Genomic DNA, 20,167 nt, shown 5'->3' with positions numbered 1-20,167 from the left:
AGTTAAAATGGGTAGTAGAATATTTATTAGTATATTTTCTTTTTTTTTATAATAAGTAGTTAATATAATAGCTGTAAGTAGTTAATATAGTACTAAGTACGTAGTTTAAATATTATTTTGAGAGAGTTGTACTTTTCCGATTAAATAAAGTTTAATTGATTTTATATGATGTCTAGTTATCAAACCCTTTTTTTTTATTTATTTGGGCTTACAAACAGTAAACGTTAAGATTTTATTTTAAAAACATCAATACCTTATAAACTAGATCGTCAACCAGCACCGTTAACCACAGAATAAAGATCCTTTGATCAACTTCTAATAGGATCTCCACTTAGCATTATGCTGTGTTCTGAATTTGACGTGGAGTAAGTCGTATATGTCCTTAAAGTGTTTTTCAGATAGCATGGAGCGGGAAACAGTTCGTTTCGCTCTAGAAAGTTGGCGTCTCGCGATAATAGTACGTATTATGGACGTCATAAAGGCAACTGACGGAAAAGTGCTTGTAAACTGAGCCTACTTGAAATAAATGAATTTTGAATTTTTGCCACTGTCACCGTACTCATGCTATCTGAAAAACACTTTGGTCATCACAATTTAAATAAAGTCTGTCTGCCTGTGACTTTAAAATAAATGTGTTTGCAAGTTCTTATATTATTTACCCAAAACTAAAATACAAGTAAGAGTTTATTAATTTGTTTGTCTGTCTGTCTGTTTGTCCTGGTTAATCTGAAAAACAGCTAAACCGATTTAACGAACTTTCACTGGAGGATAGAGGAGGCTATTGAGCATATTATAAGCAACTTTTTTAACGAAGAAATTCATGGCCCCGCGGTTATTGTTTAAAAATGTTCACGTGGACGAAGTCACGGGCGTTTGCTAGTGTCAAATAAATGTCAATGTAATATTGAATTTGGTTGACTCATAAATATAATACATAATTCAGTTTCGGTAAAATATTTGCTGGCACAGCAAAAGTTTCAAGTGTTTACATTTCACAATGGGTCTGCCCTTTAAACCCTTTTCAGGCTTCGTATTCGTACACAGCCTGCTCAATTATAAAGCTTGCATATTTTACTAACATACAAAACGATTTTTATAGAAGCATGGTTTTTTCGAATTCATTAAATTTTCAATCGACTTCAAAATAGCCTCAACTATTTGTAAATTAATTAGCTTTAGAAAGAAATGTTTGATCTTTTTAAGAACAATCACACTTCACATCATTCACACTTCACACTATTTCACACTAATATTATAAAGGCGAAAGTTTGTGTGTAAGAGTGTGTGTGTGCTTGTTCCTCCTTTACGCTGCGACTACTGAAGAGGTTTGGCTGAAATTTGGAATGGAAATAGATTTTACTCAGGATTAACACATAGGCTACTTTTCATCCCGAAAAAATCAATGTTTCCCGCAGGATTTGTGATAAATTGAATTCCACGCGGCTCCGTTAGTTATTGTAAAATAATTAAAATATTAAGATTATATATATTAATTAAATACATACCATCTGGTACATAAACATTGAGGTACAAACAGTCCTCCGAGTACTCTTTTTTCCGCGGCTCCTCCATTTGAGACTCAAGCAACTTAGTAAACAGCTCATCGTGTTTATTCAACGGATGCTGTATATCTTCTTTTTTGGGATCATTTTGCATGCAATCCGGTGCGTAAATTGTAGCATTTCTCATTCCTTCCCAGCTTGGCAGATCTGTGTACTCCGGTGGTGCAAAACGTCTAAAGTCTATCGGAGGTTGAGCATATGGTATGCCCACATATGCTGCTATTCTCTTCGTCCTGAACCTTGTTATATACATCCCTGCTATCGTTCCTTGATTCGCCAAAGTGATCTGCTTCGGTTCTCTCGCTGACATCACCGATATTATTATCATTGACAGCACTATCAAGTAAATCATCTCGTTCATCTTAATTCTTATCATTGTCTTTTACTTTAAGACCAATAATACTATATGCATGAGTATATTATACTGTTAATAATAAAAAGTTATTCCTTTCACTCACTTGTAATATGCCGCTTACTTTATGCATTGCACCGCCTCACGCAAACAACCTATTGAGTAAGGATTTCAGACGATTCTGAAACATGTTTGACTTAATCTTGGCTTATCTCTCTTTTCGTTTCTTTTACTTGTACAAGTATATTAGTATTATTGTTGTCTTCATATATATTCTGTTGATAAATGTTACTTGTTATATTACTTGGTTTTGTATGTTTTGTATTTGTATCACTGATATTCACTGTTGAGGCGGTGGTTCGGTTTCGAAGGTGGTGCGTTACTGTTTCTCGTGTATAGTTCGGCTCGTAAACAGTAGGGCTGTCCGTCGTTATAGCGACCAAGGAATTGCCTATCGGTCCTAAGAATATCTAGAAATGGCAGCATTTAATAATTTGCAATTAGAAGGTATTTATTTATCCACGTTAATGCTACAGAATAACAAAAGGTACTGTTGGTGACTTTGATATCGCAGCTATCATGAACAGAATGCATCCTAAGAAACAACCCCAATGTCATATGTATGTGGGATTATTGAAGTGATAACTTCTTATGGGTGAGTAAACCGCTTCGTAACGTAACGCGTAACGGCGCCACTTTGTCTGACTTCTATTTCTCACACACATACAGTATGTTATCTCTTCTGTCGAGCGTCCCAAGATTCATACGTTTCTTTTTTTTATTCCTCGTCGTATCTTTGCTACGAGAATTAGAATGTAGACATTATGAAATTTTGAATATTTCTTACCGTTATAATGTAAAAGTTGTATGTGTAATAGTATTATAACAATTATTTCAATCTAGATGATGCCTACAACTTCGTCCGCATGAAAATATATCCCGAGGAAACTCTCTCTTAGCAGGTGAAAGTTGAAAATTCCTATCATGATACGACTAGCTTCAGCGTTTGGCGGTTGGATCTGTGTGACTGGTTGCCCATTATAATATGTAAAGATATTGACTTTAAAATAAATTTCCCCAAAATCGTATTGCATAGTTACTAAATAAATATAAAATAATCTCTTTACCCAGGCCATAGAAATTTACCTATATTATTTCGGTGATATACTTTAAGCCTTTGTGTAAGCGTGCCACTTCTATTAGTTTAGTAACTCGTCGACAAGTTGGCAGTAAGCTTGCGACGCGAACGGATCGCGTGACTGAAAGCTAAGCATTGGAGTCATTGCATTCCGACTCCGGACTTTTTGTTACTTTCCATCTTCCCCTATATGGGTCAATGCGACTGAATTATTGATCTTTTGTTATGCCAATATTAGATTTACAATGCTATTTGATTTTTATATCTACTCTTTATTGTTTTTTTAACCCACGATGCAAAAAGAGGGGTGTAATAAGTTTAACGTGTCTGTCTGTCGGTCAATCTGTCTGGCACTATAGCTCCCGAATGGATGAAGCGATTTCAATTTAGTTTTTTTTGTATTAAAGGTGACTTACGGGCTAGTCTTCTTAGACATTAATAGATTTTTCAAGATCTGTAGCACTACACTAATGTTGAGATATCAAAAGTGAGGTCCCAGGTTCGATTCCCAGTCCTTGATTGGACGGCTCACTCAGACTACGGGCTAATTCTTCTCATGTCGGAGAAAGTTTTGTATACCATAATTACATAATTATTTTTTTTTTTAATTTTTAATTACGGTTTTAACTTTGGTAATTCCTTGTAGGAAGGTACCTTTGTTCCGTATAAGTTAAAAAAAAACAGATTTTTATAGGGTTAGTTTGATTTTTATTTTATTTGAGACTAGACCAGCTGTATTCCAAGTTTAAACCGTTGTAACAGTAAATAAAAACAGGGAACTCAACTATCAACAATTTTCACCCAAACAAACTAAGAAAAAAAATTAGACTACAAACATTTTAGAGGTCAGATTTGATATATTTTTATATGTCAATAGGTTTTGAAAATACTAAATCGATTTTAAAAATTCTTTCACCAATGGAAAGCTGCATCATCAACGAGTGACTCAGGCTATTTAAACCCATCATCCCACGGAAATAGGAACTACGCGAGTAAAACCGCGGTGGGTTCATTATTTATTTAGTATTATGAACCTTATTTATTTAGTGTTCCAATACACATATTGGGGTCATTATCCTAATATCATGCAGTAACCTTACAATATTATTGAAAACTATTCTCTAAGGACTACAGAATAGAGTTTAAATTAGTGTAATACAAAGAAAGTGACATGATCGAGCTATTTAGTGTTATCGCGTATTTCACGAGGTGTATAGCATGTGAGATTTTGTTGTTCATTTGCATATAGGTATGTGGTAACAGTTGTATTTGTACCAGATTGTTATCATTTACGCTATCGTACAGCATAATGCAATTAATATAAAGTTATGCAAATTTTTATTTTTGTGTGGAAAATTATATTCAACGACCGATCTCTACCTGCTAGGTGGACCGAGGATATCAATCGGCTCGAGATCGCTGTGCTTGGAGGTCCATGCAAGAGACATCGGATGATGATAATTTACCTACATTTATATCTATATCTATACTTATAAGAGCCGTGATAGCCCAGTGGATTTAACTTCTGCCTCCGATTTCGGAGGGTGTGGGTTCGAATCCGGCCCGGGGCATGCACCTCCAACTTTTCAGTTGTGTGCATTTTAAGAAATTAAATATCACGTGTCTCAATCGGTGAAGGTAAACATCGTGATTAAACCTGCATACCAGAGAATTATCTTAATTCTCTGCGTGTGTGAAGTCTGCCAATCCGCATTGGGCCAGCGTGGTGGACTATTGGCCTTATCCCTCTCATTCTGAGAGGAGACTCGAGCTCAGCAGTGAGCCGAATATGGGTTGATACTTATAACAAAACTAATCGAATTCTATACATTTATTCGCAATTTGAGATTTTACTTATACCATTTGTATCAACAAACGTTAGCGTGGTATAACGGACGACAGCGCCATCTAGAATCTATAGGTACTTATAATACGAATTCTGTACATTTTGTACATTAAAGATATTTTGAAAATTTTTGTTTCGGGGCATTATATAATCGATACTGAAGCTAAAAAAATTTTTTATCGATTTTTTGTTTGCCGTGTTTTTTTTTCACACTGAAACTACTGAATGAATTAAAATAAAACTTTTGCTCGGTTTGAGACCATAATATGAAGAAGGTTAAAGGATACTTTTTATTCATCATCATCATCATCATATCAGCCGATGGACGTCCACTGCAGGACATAGGCCTTTTGTAAGGACTTCCAAACATCACGATACTGAGCCACCTGCATCCAGCGAATCCCTGCGACTCGCTTGATGTCGTCAGTCCACCTGGTGGGGGGTACTTTTTATTGCGAATATAAAATAAGAAGGGGGTGAAATAGGGGTTGAAAGTTTGTATGGAAAGTCATTTTAAAAGTTACGGTTTATTTTGTTAAAAAATCATGAAAAAAATACGAAATATAATGTGATTCAAAAATTTTTATAATTCAACCCCTAAAGTGTTGAAATAGGGCTTGAAAGTTTACATTGATTTCCACGCGGACGAAGTCGCGGGCGTCCGCTATTTAATTATAAGATACTTTTTAGTCACAAACAATCAAATTATTCATACCGCGTAGAACCTTATTAGCTTTTAAAGGAATAACATTTCGTGGAAATTTGTAAACGCCGTCTTTTAAAATAATTTTCAATTAATTTCAAGTCTGAATTTTAAGTGGACAGATGAAGATGTTTACTATACCCGAGGGCATGTCTTGCCGACGTTTCGGAGAAGCCTTTCATTAAGGTACGCTAACATTAAATAGATCAAAGCCTCAAAGTGTCAACAATTGGCCTGTTGTACCAAACATTTTATATAAATCTATAATAATTTGCTACTCTAATGGACGCTTTTGACTGCTTTTTGAGGTTTTTTCTATTTTTTTAAACAATAATCTTTTTAACATAAAAATGGGACATTGGTGCATATTCTTGTATACTCTTTCAAACAAAAAAAAAATCAAAATCGGTTTATAAATGACGAAGTTAAATTAAAAACATTAAAAAAGAAACATACGCGTCGAATTGAGAACGTTTTTATTTTGAAACTGGTTAATTATTCAAAAATAAACAAAAAAACAATTATTCAAACCGCTTAAACCGTTATCGTAGCAAGTAACGGTAGTTAGCAAGATTGACTAATAGCACTTAATTTTTTCATGAATTATTCAAACACTAGTTGAAACTTCATTCTTGATGAAATGTTACCACAGAATTTTAGATGAAGTCTAAAAATAGTCGGCATATTTACTTTTTAAAATAATTTTTCAAAGGGAAAACTACAAAAAAAATGTAATTGAAAGAAAAAATAAAACACGGACGACACGACAGTGGTAGAAAAAGAAAGCTGGAACAATAGCACATAGATAGATTTATTACACATAGATAATGTGTAGTCGTAGGATTCGCCGATACGATACGACTTATGTGCCCCGAAATGGGAGCCCTTGACGCATCGCTACGCTACGATAAGTACGCTTGTGTGCGTGTTGGCCAGCGAAATTAGCTTAGCTCTTACGCTGTCACAGAAATGGCTTAGTGAAATAGTAGATTGTTATACAAGGGGGCTAAAAAGAAGAAGAATATACGAGGTATTTTTAGGGCATGAGCCGTAAGGCGAGGGCCGCTGAATAGAAACCGAGTTTATACTTAACAAAATTTTAACTTCTAACAAAATTACTTTAGCCACTAGAGGGTGAAATGCTTGTTTAGCCCCGCCGTGGAGTGGTAATATGACAGTCTTTTTGACCAAGAGTAGTAAAAAAATATTAGGTGTTGCGGGTCTATAGGATATTAGTCTAAGGTTGAAAAGGTATTCAATATCTTTGCAGAGTATCAAACCTTTCAAAGGGTCATTAAATACCGGTGCATAACCTGTGATAGGTATCAATAGGTCCTACGATCCTAGAAACGAGAACAAATAGTTCTCATGGACACTGCTGTTCCAAACTTTGTAGTTTTGAGTTTGTTAACGCTTCGTCGACTGTGAGTCCTTTAGTACAACAATTTACCGAATCCGTTCTATCCTAAAATTTGAAAGCTATACTAAAGCCATTCTCGAGAAGTACTGTTTACTAACAAACAAATTAGAAATGAGGGTAGAAAACGCATGTCATTTCATAACGTTTTTTAAATTGAATTAAATTATGTATTGTTATTTTATAAAATATTTTTATCCTATATCTAATTGTTTTAAGCTTATTAATCAAATTATTTTTGATTAATTTAACAACAAGTTAATTATAATTATTATTAGGTGTGAAATGACTAGCGATTTATACCCTCATTTTTAAGTGGTTTGTTGGTAAACAGTATTTTTTTTTAATTTTTTTTTATTTTTTATTCTTTACAAGTTAGCCCTTGACTACAATCTCACCTGATGGTAAGTGATGATGCAGTCTAAGATGGAAGTGGGCTAACTTGTTAGGAGGAGGAGGATGAAAATCCACACTCCTTTCGGTTTCTACACGACATCGTATCGGAACGCTAAATCGCTTGGCGGTACGTCTTTGTCGGTAGGGTGGTAACTAGCCACGGCCGATGCCTCCCACCAGCCAGACCTGGTGGGAGGCTTCGGCCAGAAACCTAAATCGACCCAGCCGGGGATTGAACCCAGGACCTCCGTCTTGTAAATCCACCGCGCATACCACTGCGCCACGGAGGCCGTCAAAAGTAGTAGTAGTACTCCTCGACTATGGCTTTAGTATATATAGTTTACACACTATGCGGTGTCAGCTACAGAATAACAAAATGACAACTTTGTTTATCGTAAAAATGCTAAAAAATTTAACCTCTATTTTCATTAATTTCACAGCTCAAATATAAAACACCTTCAATCATAACCGATAGACCTACCCTATATTTTGCCGATAACTGTGGCAGTTATAACAAATTGCCTCCCAGTTTTCCACTAACTGACCTTGTCGTTTACATAATGCTAGGATCGTTCATGGGCGGCTTTTTACAATAACATGTATGCTGTCAGTTTATTTTAATATCTACAAGTACTTTTAATTAAGGCGAGAATCAGGCCAACATGCTATACTGAGTTAACACCACGCAACACATAAATAATGTCATATTTTGAAATTGATGTGGTTTTAATGTGTCAAACGAACAAGGCATTTAGAAATTTAAATTAACAAAACATAATAAAATTTTAAAACCTATTTCGGTTCTGTTATGTTAATCACTGACAATCAAGTATTGGTCGCGATGTGCTTAACATGCCGATCGCGACAAATGCACGATCAGTTTTATCGGACGTCAAGCCGCGCGCTGCATGCATGTGGGTTTATCGGATGATGAGTGGCTAGCATTAACACAACTTCAAATTGTAAGTTTCTTAGAAAATAAAAATTAGGAAAGGAGATCTTATTAGAGACTAGTGGACGCCCACGTATTCGTCCACGTGAAATTCTTTTTTTCACGAATGCCGTGGGGACCAAAGATATTTCCGGGTTAAATTGTAGCCTATTTATGTTGCTCATGAAAGACAAACAGGCAGACGGACAGACAGAAGGACATACAAACAAAAATTGTAAAAACTGCCTGATTGTGTTGAGTAAATAGCTATAAACACTTGAAAAAACAGCTATTTTGAGATTTTAGACAGACACTAAAATTTTATTTACATGCCGTATCGATCGATGTTAAAAAGTGTTACAATGTTTGTTTAATGAATTTTTATTTGGTACAATAAAATTATTTTCAAGCTACATTTTACTTATTTTTACTACCTAATATAAATTATTCTTGTTAGCTGACTGTCACAAATAATTTATGTCCCTTTATTAATTAATTTTAAGCCGTTTATTGCGTAATTGCGTTCCTTCAAAAATGCCCATATCTTCCATCTGGCCTTGGTTTTGGGCCAGTCGACGTCATTGAGTGGCCAAAGAAACGATATAAACAGTTCAAGGGTAGTGTTATTCATGAGTTCCAATAGCTTATCAGATCGCGGTAGCCTTAAATGACCGCTACTTATTTTTTCCAACTACCCGCTTTTGTGAGTCACGCCCAACAACTTTGGACAGTGATACTTTATTACGGACTATACAGTCGGTCCTCGAAGAAGAAGAAATACTTTATTGCACACAAAAATACAATTATAAATTGAAATATTAAAAACATAAGTTAAACTTAGCATGAAAAGGCGGCCTTATTACTATAAGTAATCTCTACCAGGCAACCCCTGACGAGAGAACTTGCAAAGAAAGAGCGGGAAGGTTCAATACATTATATGCAATTATATATATAAATAAATATATAAATATAATATAATATAATATATACGTAAATATAAAATTAAAATTTACATTTACATATGTATTACATAATATATTACAACTAATACAAATATATAATATATACTACATAAATAATAAATAACAATAAAATAAATACCTCGAAAAATAAAATATTAATTCAACGACAAATAATGTCGTTTCAAACGTAACTTTTTTTTTTAATTTTGACAGCCTAGCCTCGAGTTGATAATAGATAAAAAATATGAATTACCCCTTACGGCATACGAAACCACACATGGCTTCGATACTTTAGGAGTTTTTTCTGTATAATAGAATCGGATTTTTATTAATGTACCTTCTCACTCTAACTATTCGTTTCTTTGTGTAATGGTATGTATTTTTGTTAGTCTATGTCTAAAGTTAGTTGTTAATTTATTTCAGTATTTGTACTGCGTGAAGCTACTACTACTACTGAAGTGATTTAGCTGAAATTTAGGGTGCACTTCGAACCAAGGGGGTCATCGTCATCATCATCATGTCAGCCGATGGACGTTCACTGCAGTGCATAGGCCTTTGTAGGGACTTCCAAACATCACGATACTAAGCCTGCATCCAGCCGACGACAAGCAAGGGTGCAACGCACCAATTTTCTTCCTCCAGGATGCCCCCAGTTTGCTACTAAGAAATGCTGGAATGAAAAGTTTAAAGAAATAGGTATACTAACAGTAGCCTCTCAATATATATATAACAGTATAGTCTATGTAAGACAAAATATTAATTTGTACAAACGAAAAGGAGATTTAAACCCACGTCTTACTAGACACGGGCATAAGTTAGTTATTTCTGCATATCGTCTCCAAAGAGTAAAAAAATTCTTTTGTAGGTTTGGGTGTACTCTTCTATAACAAGATCCCCAAGACTGTGATGGACCTGCCAATGCATAGCTTTAAGCAATGTGTTAAAAAACATTTACTTAGTCGAGGTTACTACAACATTGATGAGTTCCTTAAAGATAAAAGCGCTTGGAGGCCATTGGATCAGCTTCCACCTTCACACAGGAAATAAAACTATAAGAAATTGTAATTGTTATCAATTGTAAATTATAATACTGTATGACTTTTCAAAAGAGCAACTGTTGAGTTTCTTGCCGGTATCTTCTCAGCAGAACCTGCCTTCCGAACCGGTGGTAGAATCTTTACAAATAGCCAACTGACGTGTCAAAAGTGCTTGTAAACTGAGCCTACTTGAAATAAATGATTTTTGATTTTAAAGAAAAAACATGGAAAGAGAAAAAAAAGCGTGGTTAAAATTGAATTCAACTACGAGTAACTAACTACAGCACAAACATTCTTTCGTTGTGCAAGCCGTTAAGTTATGGAATGCTCTCCTTTTAAACATCACTGGACATTTTTAAAAATGCCGTAAAGTCAATCTGTATATATATTATTTCTCTCCAATATAATGTATTTATTAGTATATTTTGATATGTATTTTATTCATTATTGTAGGTATTTGTGTCATATTGTTTATATATTAGGATGTAAATTATTTGTATGTATGTGTATTACTAATACTATGGTTATTTTTGTTTTACGCCACCTGCTGATGTCCTTAAGTTTTCCTAAACCGAAGGTTGCCTGGAAGAAATCGCTACTTAGCGATAAGGCCGCCTTTTGTATGCTGATCTCTTCCTAATTTTTTTTTATTTCACTTGTTTTTGTCTTTGTGGTGTGCAAATAAAGTATATCTATCTATCTATATACAGCACTGTAAGTACTGTTAACTACAGTAGTAAATAAAGTATAGTCATGTGCATAAAGTAGAACTAGTAGATTAGGTAACATATGATCAAGTTTTAAGTTAGATCACATGACAATTCTGGATCTAAATGAATAAGCATAACAGTATTAAATTACAGTTATCAGTATTTACTGTATTATGTTTAGTATACTCACATTACAAACTGCATACATTAAGTACATGCTAGCTGTTTTACCCGCGTAACTCTCATTCAGAATAGTCATTCAGAATAAAATATAGCCTAAGACATTCGCCAATAACGTGGTTTTCTACTAGTAAAAGAATTTACAAAATCGGGGCAGTAGATTCAGAGATTACCCCTACAACCTTAGGAGCTCACAAACATTACCTCTTTTTAATATTAATATCTAATACAATATATTATCTTTACAATGATATATTGTATTTACAATGATATTAATATTTAGTATATAAATATTTATGTATATAAACATTCAAGGATTTTCAAAAGGCTTTTCATCAATAAAATAATCTAAGTGCTATACTGCAATTGATCCATATCAACATTTTCGACTAAATTAGTATGTAAGTTCTTACTCGTACATATTTCAACAGATAACAATAGCAAAATTGAAAATTATTTATGTAATAAATGAAATAACAGTTAATAATATTCATTTAATTAAAATTTACAATATATTAATGAAAAAGTAAAACTGACTAACATTGAAATATTCTTTAATTCATAACAAATAACCTATTAAAAATATTAAATTAAACTCAAGTAATAGTAAAAATTGCGTCATACAGTTTCAAAAGTAAATTCAGTTACAGTTTTTGCGCATTTTGCAGAATTGCACGCCGTATTTAGTGTGGTATTGACACGGTTGACTTTGTACTACCTGCTTTGGCGAACCGTTTTGAGTTTTTTTAGGCTGAAAATTGCATTGTTCATCTCGGCACTTCGATCGCGCCCTGAATTGTTGTCTTGGTTTCAGAGTTTGTACCTTTTTGTTCAAATTCTCCACTTCCTTCACCAAATGTTCCATTAAATCTGTTGGAACGGGGACATTAGTTTCTTCAACCGGCTTTGATAGGAACACTTTATAAACACGATCGGCTATTTTCGTTTGTGTATCGATTGTATAATCTTTAATGCACTCGACTACAGCGCGTATTTTACTCGGCAAACACTCAAACCATACTTCTTCAATAAAATCGTCGCGGACGTAACAGCCCGCCAAAGTGTTGAGGTAACAATAAAACTGGGACGGTGTACGATCACCCATAGGTTCTGCCATCATCCGTTTCTTTGCTTCCTCCTCGTTTTTGTTGGTGATACGCTTGATTAGTTGTTCTTTCAAAAAGTCATACTTGTCGAAATCGGGTGGATCGATGATTACGTCCTTTACTTGTAAAGCAGTCTGTTCGTCGAGAAGGGACACGACGAATTTGAACTTCTTAGTGTCGACGTCGATATTACAATTCGACAGTTGTGCTTCGATCTTCTTGAACCATAGTTCGGGACGGTTTCTCCAAAATGGTTCCGCTTGAAATCCGACAAAGTTACCGTCATCTGATTGTACTGTTGCATATTTTTTCATTTCGTCGCGTAAATTTTTAATTTCTGTGTTTCTCGACATTATGTTTAACCCGAACACAAATAATTAGTTTTTATTTCGACACTTTGAACACGATTTACTTTGATAGAATCACTTAAAGGGTGTTGGGGTTTGTATGCGAGGCTCGATGTTATTCGACTGACAAGGGTATGCTCAGAGAGGGTAAGCGCCTGCGCATGCTACGAGTATTGACAACGTATTAGGTGTCAATCGCTCAGAGTAATACTGCAACAGAGAAAACCTTTACTGTTTTATATTTGGTAACAAGTCAGTCGAATAGTCTCACGAATTGACTAAGTATTTTAATCACTGGTGATAATTGAATTTATTTATATATTATAACTATTATAATAGAGTATAAAGTAACCATTTATCAAATGGTTTTGTGTCTGTCAGTGAATCTGTTAACGCTAATGAATTTTTAGTGACGACGTAGTTTTTTATTAATTCTAAGGTACTCGTATACTTTACTACGAATTATAATATTTTTTATAATAATTATGCACTACATTATTAATTATACAGGATTTCGGATAAAACGGAATTTTGCGCGGACGGATACGCGGTCCTTTGCTAGTTTATTATAATGACAAAGAAACAATTGAGTATTTGCAAATTACAATGAATATCAGAATAAAATTATTAAAAATCAAGATGGCATTATTAAAAAAATCGATTTTCAAGATTTTTATAGTTTTGGTAAACTGTAAAAATCTTGAAAATTGGATTCTTGTGCTGTTGTAAACTGCGAAAATATCGGTTAAAAATTATAAGGAAGAAGATTTTTTAGCAACTGACAGCCGGATAGATAAATAATTTTAATTATTAATAACACTTATTACATTCATTACTCTGTGAGTTACACTCATCGCAAATAAAATTTTACAAAAAGCGGGTAGAACAAAACCTTTTTATTACTTTCTAGTTATTTAAACTAGAAAGTAATGAAGTGCAGTTTCTAGTTTTGTACCTAAGTAAACGTAACATAACGTAAGTAACGTTATGTTACGTTTACTTAGGTACAAAATAACATAGCATCGGTGATTTCTCTGGTATTCCAAATGGTTTTTTAGGTGGAGACAATCACTTATCCTTGTACTTGTCACCCGATTTGTCGAATGTCTGTAATTATATTACTGTATGTATATACTAGTATATATATGTAGTAGTGTATGTATATAGTTACCTATATACTGTATGTATACTACGAGCAAAATTGTTCCTGTTCAGTAGGAAACAAGGTACGTAGGTACATACATAAAGATTGTATTTTAAGTATGATCGTTAGCTTCTACAAATAATTTCACTCCCGATATTTCCATTCTAGACAGCGTGTAAAAACAAAAAGGCTGAGCTAAATCGACGAGAACGAAGGCAGACATTTTAACACGAAAATTTTCGGTGAACTTTGAAAGTAATGGCTGTTTGCCGGCGTAAAATGAAGTCGACTGTACACCGTCAATGCATGTTTTGTTAGGAACGAATATTTAGTTTAAGGATATTAAACGCAAGCTTTTCAGAAAGGCTTATTATAGTGTTAATGAATTTATTAATGATAAAAAAGCTTGGTGTTAAACTGTAATGTACGACGCTTAGTTTTAAATAAGTTGTTAAATTAAATAAATAAAAAAAAACCTTGGCTGAGTTTGTCGTGGGCTCTTCTCGAACCAAGGCGCGTTTGGATTAAATTAAATTATGACATAATCTTGACCTTTCAAAAATGCTTGTAAACTGAGCCTAATTGAAATAAATGAATTTTGACTTTTGACTTTTTTGGATAAAATAAATCGCTGTTCTTAAAGCCCCTGGTGCAGAAAGAGTTTTTTATTTATTGTGAAGTTTGCCCTCAGCGACCTCAACTGACGTTAAGTGACGATTAAGATGGAAGAGGGCTTCCTTGAAAGAGGTATAGCTTGGCAACTTCGTTCGTAGCACCGATGGCCCGCGCCTGCAGAGATGCGTGTAGCGATGAATGAAAAACCCATGACTGATGCACCTTCGTCGCACGCACGATTCCACACCCGCGCAGTCCTCCCCGCAGTTGTAATAGCTCAGTTACACTCTCGCCTAGTACATTGTCGACCTCGACGCGTCCTCGCCTCGCTAAACGCAAGCGCCGCGAGTGGCGAGACGAACTACGAGCGCACAGTTTACACACTCGTCCTGTACTTCGCCTCGCGGCTCGTCTCGCCGCTCGCGCGTGAGTGTAAATGGGGTATTAAAAACTCTGCACTAAAAATTGTACACGTCCCTTTACACACAATATTCTAATTATCATTATCAACTCGTATTCGGCTCACTGCTAAGCTCGAATCTCCTTTCAGAATGAGAAGGGTTAGGCCAATAGCCCACCTCGCTGGCCCAATGCGCATTGGCAGACTTCACATACGCAGAGAGATAAGAATATTAAGAATATTATCTGGTATGCAGGTTTCCTCACGATGATTTTCCTTCGCCGTTTGAGATATTTAATTTCTTAAAATGCACACAACTGAAAAGGAGGTTTAGGAAAGAACCGGACCGAATTCGAATCCACACCCTCCGAAATCGGAGGCAGAGGTCATATCCACTGAGCTATCACTGCTCGTGATATTCTAATTAGGTTGGTTAAATTTAGTTAAGGAGGTGAACTGCCAAATCCAAATTGGCTGGGCATCATTCAGGAATCTATGCGACATCTTTTTGTTGAAAATTCTACTTTAGGGGGATTGACGATATCACGCGAGTCGCAGTGCATTGCTGACTTCTTTTTTTTTATTTATTGTTTACAAGTTAGCCCTTAACCGGTAGGGTGGTAACTAGCCACGGCCGACGCCTCCCACCAGCCAGACCTGGACTAATTAAGAAAATCTTAATCTGCCCAGCCGGGGATCGAACCCAGGACCTCCGTTTTGTAAATCCACCGCGCATACCACTGCGCTACGGAGGCCGTCAAAGCTTACAACTTCATTAGCTTAGCGTTGTGATGTGCATAAAGATTAATTGAAGAGGGTGGGCACTAAACATATATTTAATACACACTACACAGTACATTATAACCTATACAAACTAGATTAATTCCTTTTTTAAATAATGCCCAAGCGAAAATGATACCCTAGGGTATGCAATTAGGGTAGTTTCGCATCTATGAACTGCGCGTCTTCTTCAGAAGGTCTCTCAGAAGTGAAAGTCCTTCAACTGTTAATGACGATTGATGATGATTGCGCTAATAACCATTATGATTCATAGCCTATTCACGATTGGATCGAAGCAAAGGAACCAGTGAAGGGTGGATATTACTCCAAGTTTTGTACTTATAATAATTTGGTTCCCCTATCGTAAAAGTTAAGGACGGTTTATAGCGGGCTTGTACGTTTTCAATAAAATACTACCGTAAAATGCTGATTAACTCGCTCGCTGGTGTTACAGATGCTTTTAGGGCTTGATATTTTCTAGAGGAAAATAAATGTGCTATTTAAAATGATAGTTACGATCAATATGCAGAAATTATTGCTTGGTATCTAATAGTTACTGCTGGGCTAGCTATGCTCGTATCAATAACATCCTTTTTTTTATTCTCTACAAGTTAGCCCTTGACTACCATTTCACCTGATGGTAAGTGATGATGCAATCTAAGATGGAAGCGGGCTAACTTGTTGGGAGTAGGATGAAATCCACACTCTTTTCGGTTTCTACACGACATCGTGCCGGAACGCTAAATCGGTCGGTCTTCCCCCCCGGTTTTTTTTTCTTTGTCATCATCATTATCAACCTATATTCAGCTCACTGCTGAGCACGAGTCTCCTCTCTGAATGAAAGGGTTTAGGCCTAATAGTCCACCACGCTGACCCATTGCGAATGGCAGACTTCACATACTTAATTTAAAAAAATCTCTGGTATGCAGGTTTCTTCACGATGTTTTTCCTTCACACAACTGAAAAGTTGGAGGTGCATGCCCTGGACCGCATTCGAACCCACACCGTCCGGAATCGGAGGCAGAGGTCATATCCACTGGGCTAGAACGACTCATAAAAAAGTTTTACTATATTACTATATTCTATACTATTGCTTTACTATATTATTCTAGTATATAAATACTATCAGACACTGGAAATCACTCATGCTTATCACACAAATATTTTCCAGTTGTGGGAATCGAACCCACGTCCGAGGATGCAGAAAGCAGCGTCCCTACCCACTGCGATATGCGGCCCTCATAATAATAATAATAGTAACTTTTTATTATCAGTTACGGAGCCCTATAGTACCAGTAAATTCTTTTAGAAAGGGGAAAGACTAAAACGTCAAAGTGTAAAGCGTAAAAAAGCGTACTTTCACGACAGAACGTTTAATTAAACTGGTAAGAATTCGATAAATGGACAAACAGTCAGCAATAGCCAGACATACCTCATTCTGTGAAGGCTGAAACATTGTCAGCCTACGCAGAAGCGGACATCTTGACAGACAACTTTTCGGTATTTTGTTCATGATACATGAACTGTGATACATGAACTGGGGGTGTAAGGGGGAGGCTAGTACCAGTCAGCCTCCCCAACTGTCAACCACACCTGCTCGTGGTGCACCCTGCAGATGGACCGACGAGGCTCTGGCGTCCGATAAATGGCGGTATAACCATTTCAATTCAGCTAGACTTCACAAGTATCACAGACCGGTATCAGGCAGTAGCGACACCGGTGCGAGAAGTCTTGGACTGCGAATGACCAACCCGCATACCCAGCGTGGTCATTCAGCCAAAAACAAACAGCCCCTAGTCCCTGGTGGCCTCGCTATTCCCGGCTCTGGCAGCGGTTGTGGTAACGGCGGGGTGTCATGAATCTCCGGGGGACATTCCGCTGCCAACTCCGACGAGTGGACCTGGCAACATTTAACGCACGCACCTTAAGGACCGACGAAAAGATGATCGAGCTTTAAGAAGTAGTGAGCAAGTTGCGCTGGGATGTAATAGGTTTGTCTGAAGTCTGAATTTTCGCATTAATAATATTGTAGTATAGATTATACTTGGACAATTAAGGATGTGGACCCTTGAATCTTGCCTTTCAGAGCTAGTAGTAGTCCAAACTCCATAATTGGCTACCGTACTTACCTATGGTAGGAGTATAGGCTGATAAATTTTCAGCTTTCATATAATGAGGTAAGTCTGGCTACGCAGGCTCGCTTCCTAAAAGATTTCGATGTAATTGAAATTCTAGTAAGTACCTATCTTAAAATACAAACAAATTCCTGTTCCTTACACGAATGAAAAATGTAAAAATATTATATTTTAAAATTAAAAGATTTTAAATAGATTTTGAAATTTCATAATCTCATTTATTTTGCAAATATCCAAACAATCTTTGCTTTTTATGTATAAATTAGTTAACATTGACCTTATTTACCCGAATGTATCATAAAAATCAATATATTCAAACCTAGTCATCCCCATTGTGGCATATGTTAATAAACTTGATATCATACGTATAAATGCGATAGCAATGCTTCATCACGAAATCTAGAAAACCGCTTGACGTAAAAAGATGAAATTCGGCAGGGCCGTAGTTTATTGTTAGTAAACATTCGCTATGGACGGATTTTACAATAGGGCCGGATTAAGGAGGTCTAAGGGCGGAAGAAGTCGCGGGGGTCCGCTAATACTTAGATATACCCAAGCTAACAAGAGGATAAAGTCTTGATAAATATAATAAAGTATCATAAGAAGGCCTTTTCTTTGAGCGAAAGTTGGTTTTGATAAAGATAATTACAAAAGTTAGCCAACATAAAATTACTTGAGTAACTGATATTACGAACATAGGCACTATTATTATGTTTTTTTCTTAGAGCCATTACACTGCTCTTAAGCGGGTTGTCAGGCTATACCTATACCTACCTATTGAAACAACCTATTACGACCTACGAATCTATACTTATAATAAATCTGTAGATAGGTCAATTCTGTATATGAAATATATTTCCAAAAAAACTATCAGGGGGTGATTAGTGTTCGATACTGATGCCAAAAATGCAATAAGTAAAATTTTTGTCTGTCTGTCTGTCTGTAAAAACTACTCGACGGATTGTAACGAAACTTGGTACAATTATTCTTCATACTCCTGGGCAGGTTATAGTTTTTTTTCATTACGCTACGATGAATAGGAGCAGAGTAGTGAACGGAAATGTTAGGAAAACGGGAGAAGTTACTCCATTTTAGTAATACTTCTGTAAGGACTGGTTTAAAGAGGTCTAAGGACAGACGAAGTGGCGGGCGTCCGCTAGTTGAAAATCAATAATAAATTTATTAGAGCTTTTTTTTTTAATTCTCTACAAGTCCTTGATCCACACCCCTTTCGGTTTCCACACGACTTCGTACCGGAACGCTAATTCGCTTGGCGGTATGTCTTTGTCGGTAGGAAGGTAACTAGCCACGGCCGAAGCTTCCCACTAGCCAGACCTGGACCTATTTGGAAAACCTCAATCGGCCCAGCCGGGGATCGAACCCAGGACCTCCGTCAAGTAAATAGACCTCTCAGATGTAAGTATTTTAACCATTAAGTCTTTGAAGTTTAAATAGATTGCTTAGTTCATCATGCATTTCAGTTAAGCACGAGTAAGGTCTTAAGTTGTTAAGCTCACATGAGAAATGGATATTTTGGCCGTACGATACAGTTAGCAAGCCAGTGTTGAGACAGACAGATAAATCTTTGAGGATCAAGGAGATATATACGACGGTCTAAGAGACCTGGAGACTGCAGGTGAGATTGAAACTGATATCACATGTATAAACTTGTTTTAGCAGACTTGAAAATCTTCAGAAGTGGATTACAAAAATAAGCATTCACAATATTTGTCAGAACAACCTAATTGTAATATGTAATACAAATCAAACTGTAACCAAAATAAGACCTAAGAATGACAGCCTTTGACCTTGAGCAGTCCCAGAGACTTGTGACTCCGGATTGTTATAATCAATCAAGGATTTTGTAATCAATAATAATCATATATAATTATCACATCAGTTCGCGTGATCGAATAAGAAATGAGGAGATCCGCAGAAGAATCGAAATCACAGACATAACTCAGCCAGTCGCGAAGCTGAAGTGGCAATGGGCAGCCCATGGACTGCATGGATATACATGGATTAACAACCGATGGACGTCCACTGCTGGACTTAAGCTTCTTGCATGAATTTCCAAACACGACAGTATCGAGCCGCCAGCATCCTGCGGCTCTCTTGAATCCACTCGATGCCCTCGGTTCACACAGTGGGGGGTCGACCAATAATGCGTTTTCCGGTGTGTGTAGTTGGGCAAGCAATTAAATGATCTTTTCTACTCCCATTTCGTAATGTACTCAATATGAAACCTCAAACTACACCATATATTCATTATTACAGGACGTTTGGTAATGTTCATTACCACACGGGTAAACCGTGCTATGATATTTTTTATTTTTAAATAGTTCCATAGCATTGCCTACAAAAATTCAGGCTTAAACGAGTAAGAGACAAAATCTAGTAGGCCAC

At 36.1% G+C, this 20,167-nt stretch overlaps 2 protein-coding genes across 2 annotated transcripts in view; both read right to left on the bottom strand.

The window, feature by feature from the left end:
- LOC112045358 (carboxylesterase 1C) overlaps positions 1 to 1,938 on the bottom strand; it is a 36,417-nt gene extending 34,479 nt beyond the window's left edge. Inside the window, exon 1 of the mRNA XM_024081508.2 lies at positions 1,506 to 1,938. Within this exon, the coding sequence (XP_023937276.1) occupies positions 1,506 to 1,938 (433 nt within the window). The remainder of the gene's footprint in view (positions 1 to 1,505) is intronic.
- Positions 1,939 to 11,874: 9,936 nt separating this feature from the next.
- On the bottom strand, positions 11,875 to 12,693 carry LOC112045323 (uncharacterized). Its single transcript, XM_024081461.1, has one exon. The coding sequence runs from the start codon at positions 12,691 to 12,693 to the stop codon at positions 11,875 to 11,877; it is 819 nt and encodes a 272-aa protein (XP_023937229.1).
- Between the last annotated feature and the right edge of the window lie 7,474 nt (positions 12,694 to 20,167).

Source organism: Bicyclus anynana, chromosome 19 (genome assembly GCF_947172395.1).
Source record: "Bicyclus anynana chromosome 19, ilBicAnyn1.1, whole genome shotgun sequence".
Lineage (NCBI taxonomy): Eukaryota > Metazoa > Arthropoda > Insecta > Lepidoptera > Nymphalidae > Bicyclus > Bicyclus anynana.
The sequence above is the reverse complement of the archived record's forward strand: the minus strand, read 5'-3'. Positions and strand labels throughout refer to the sequence as shown.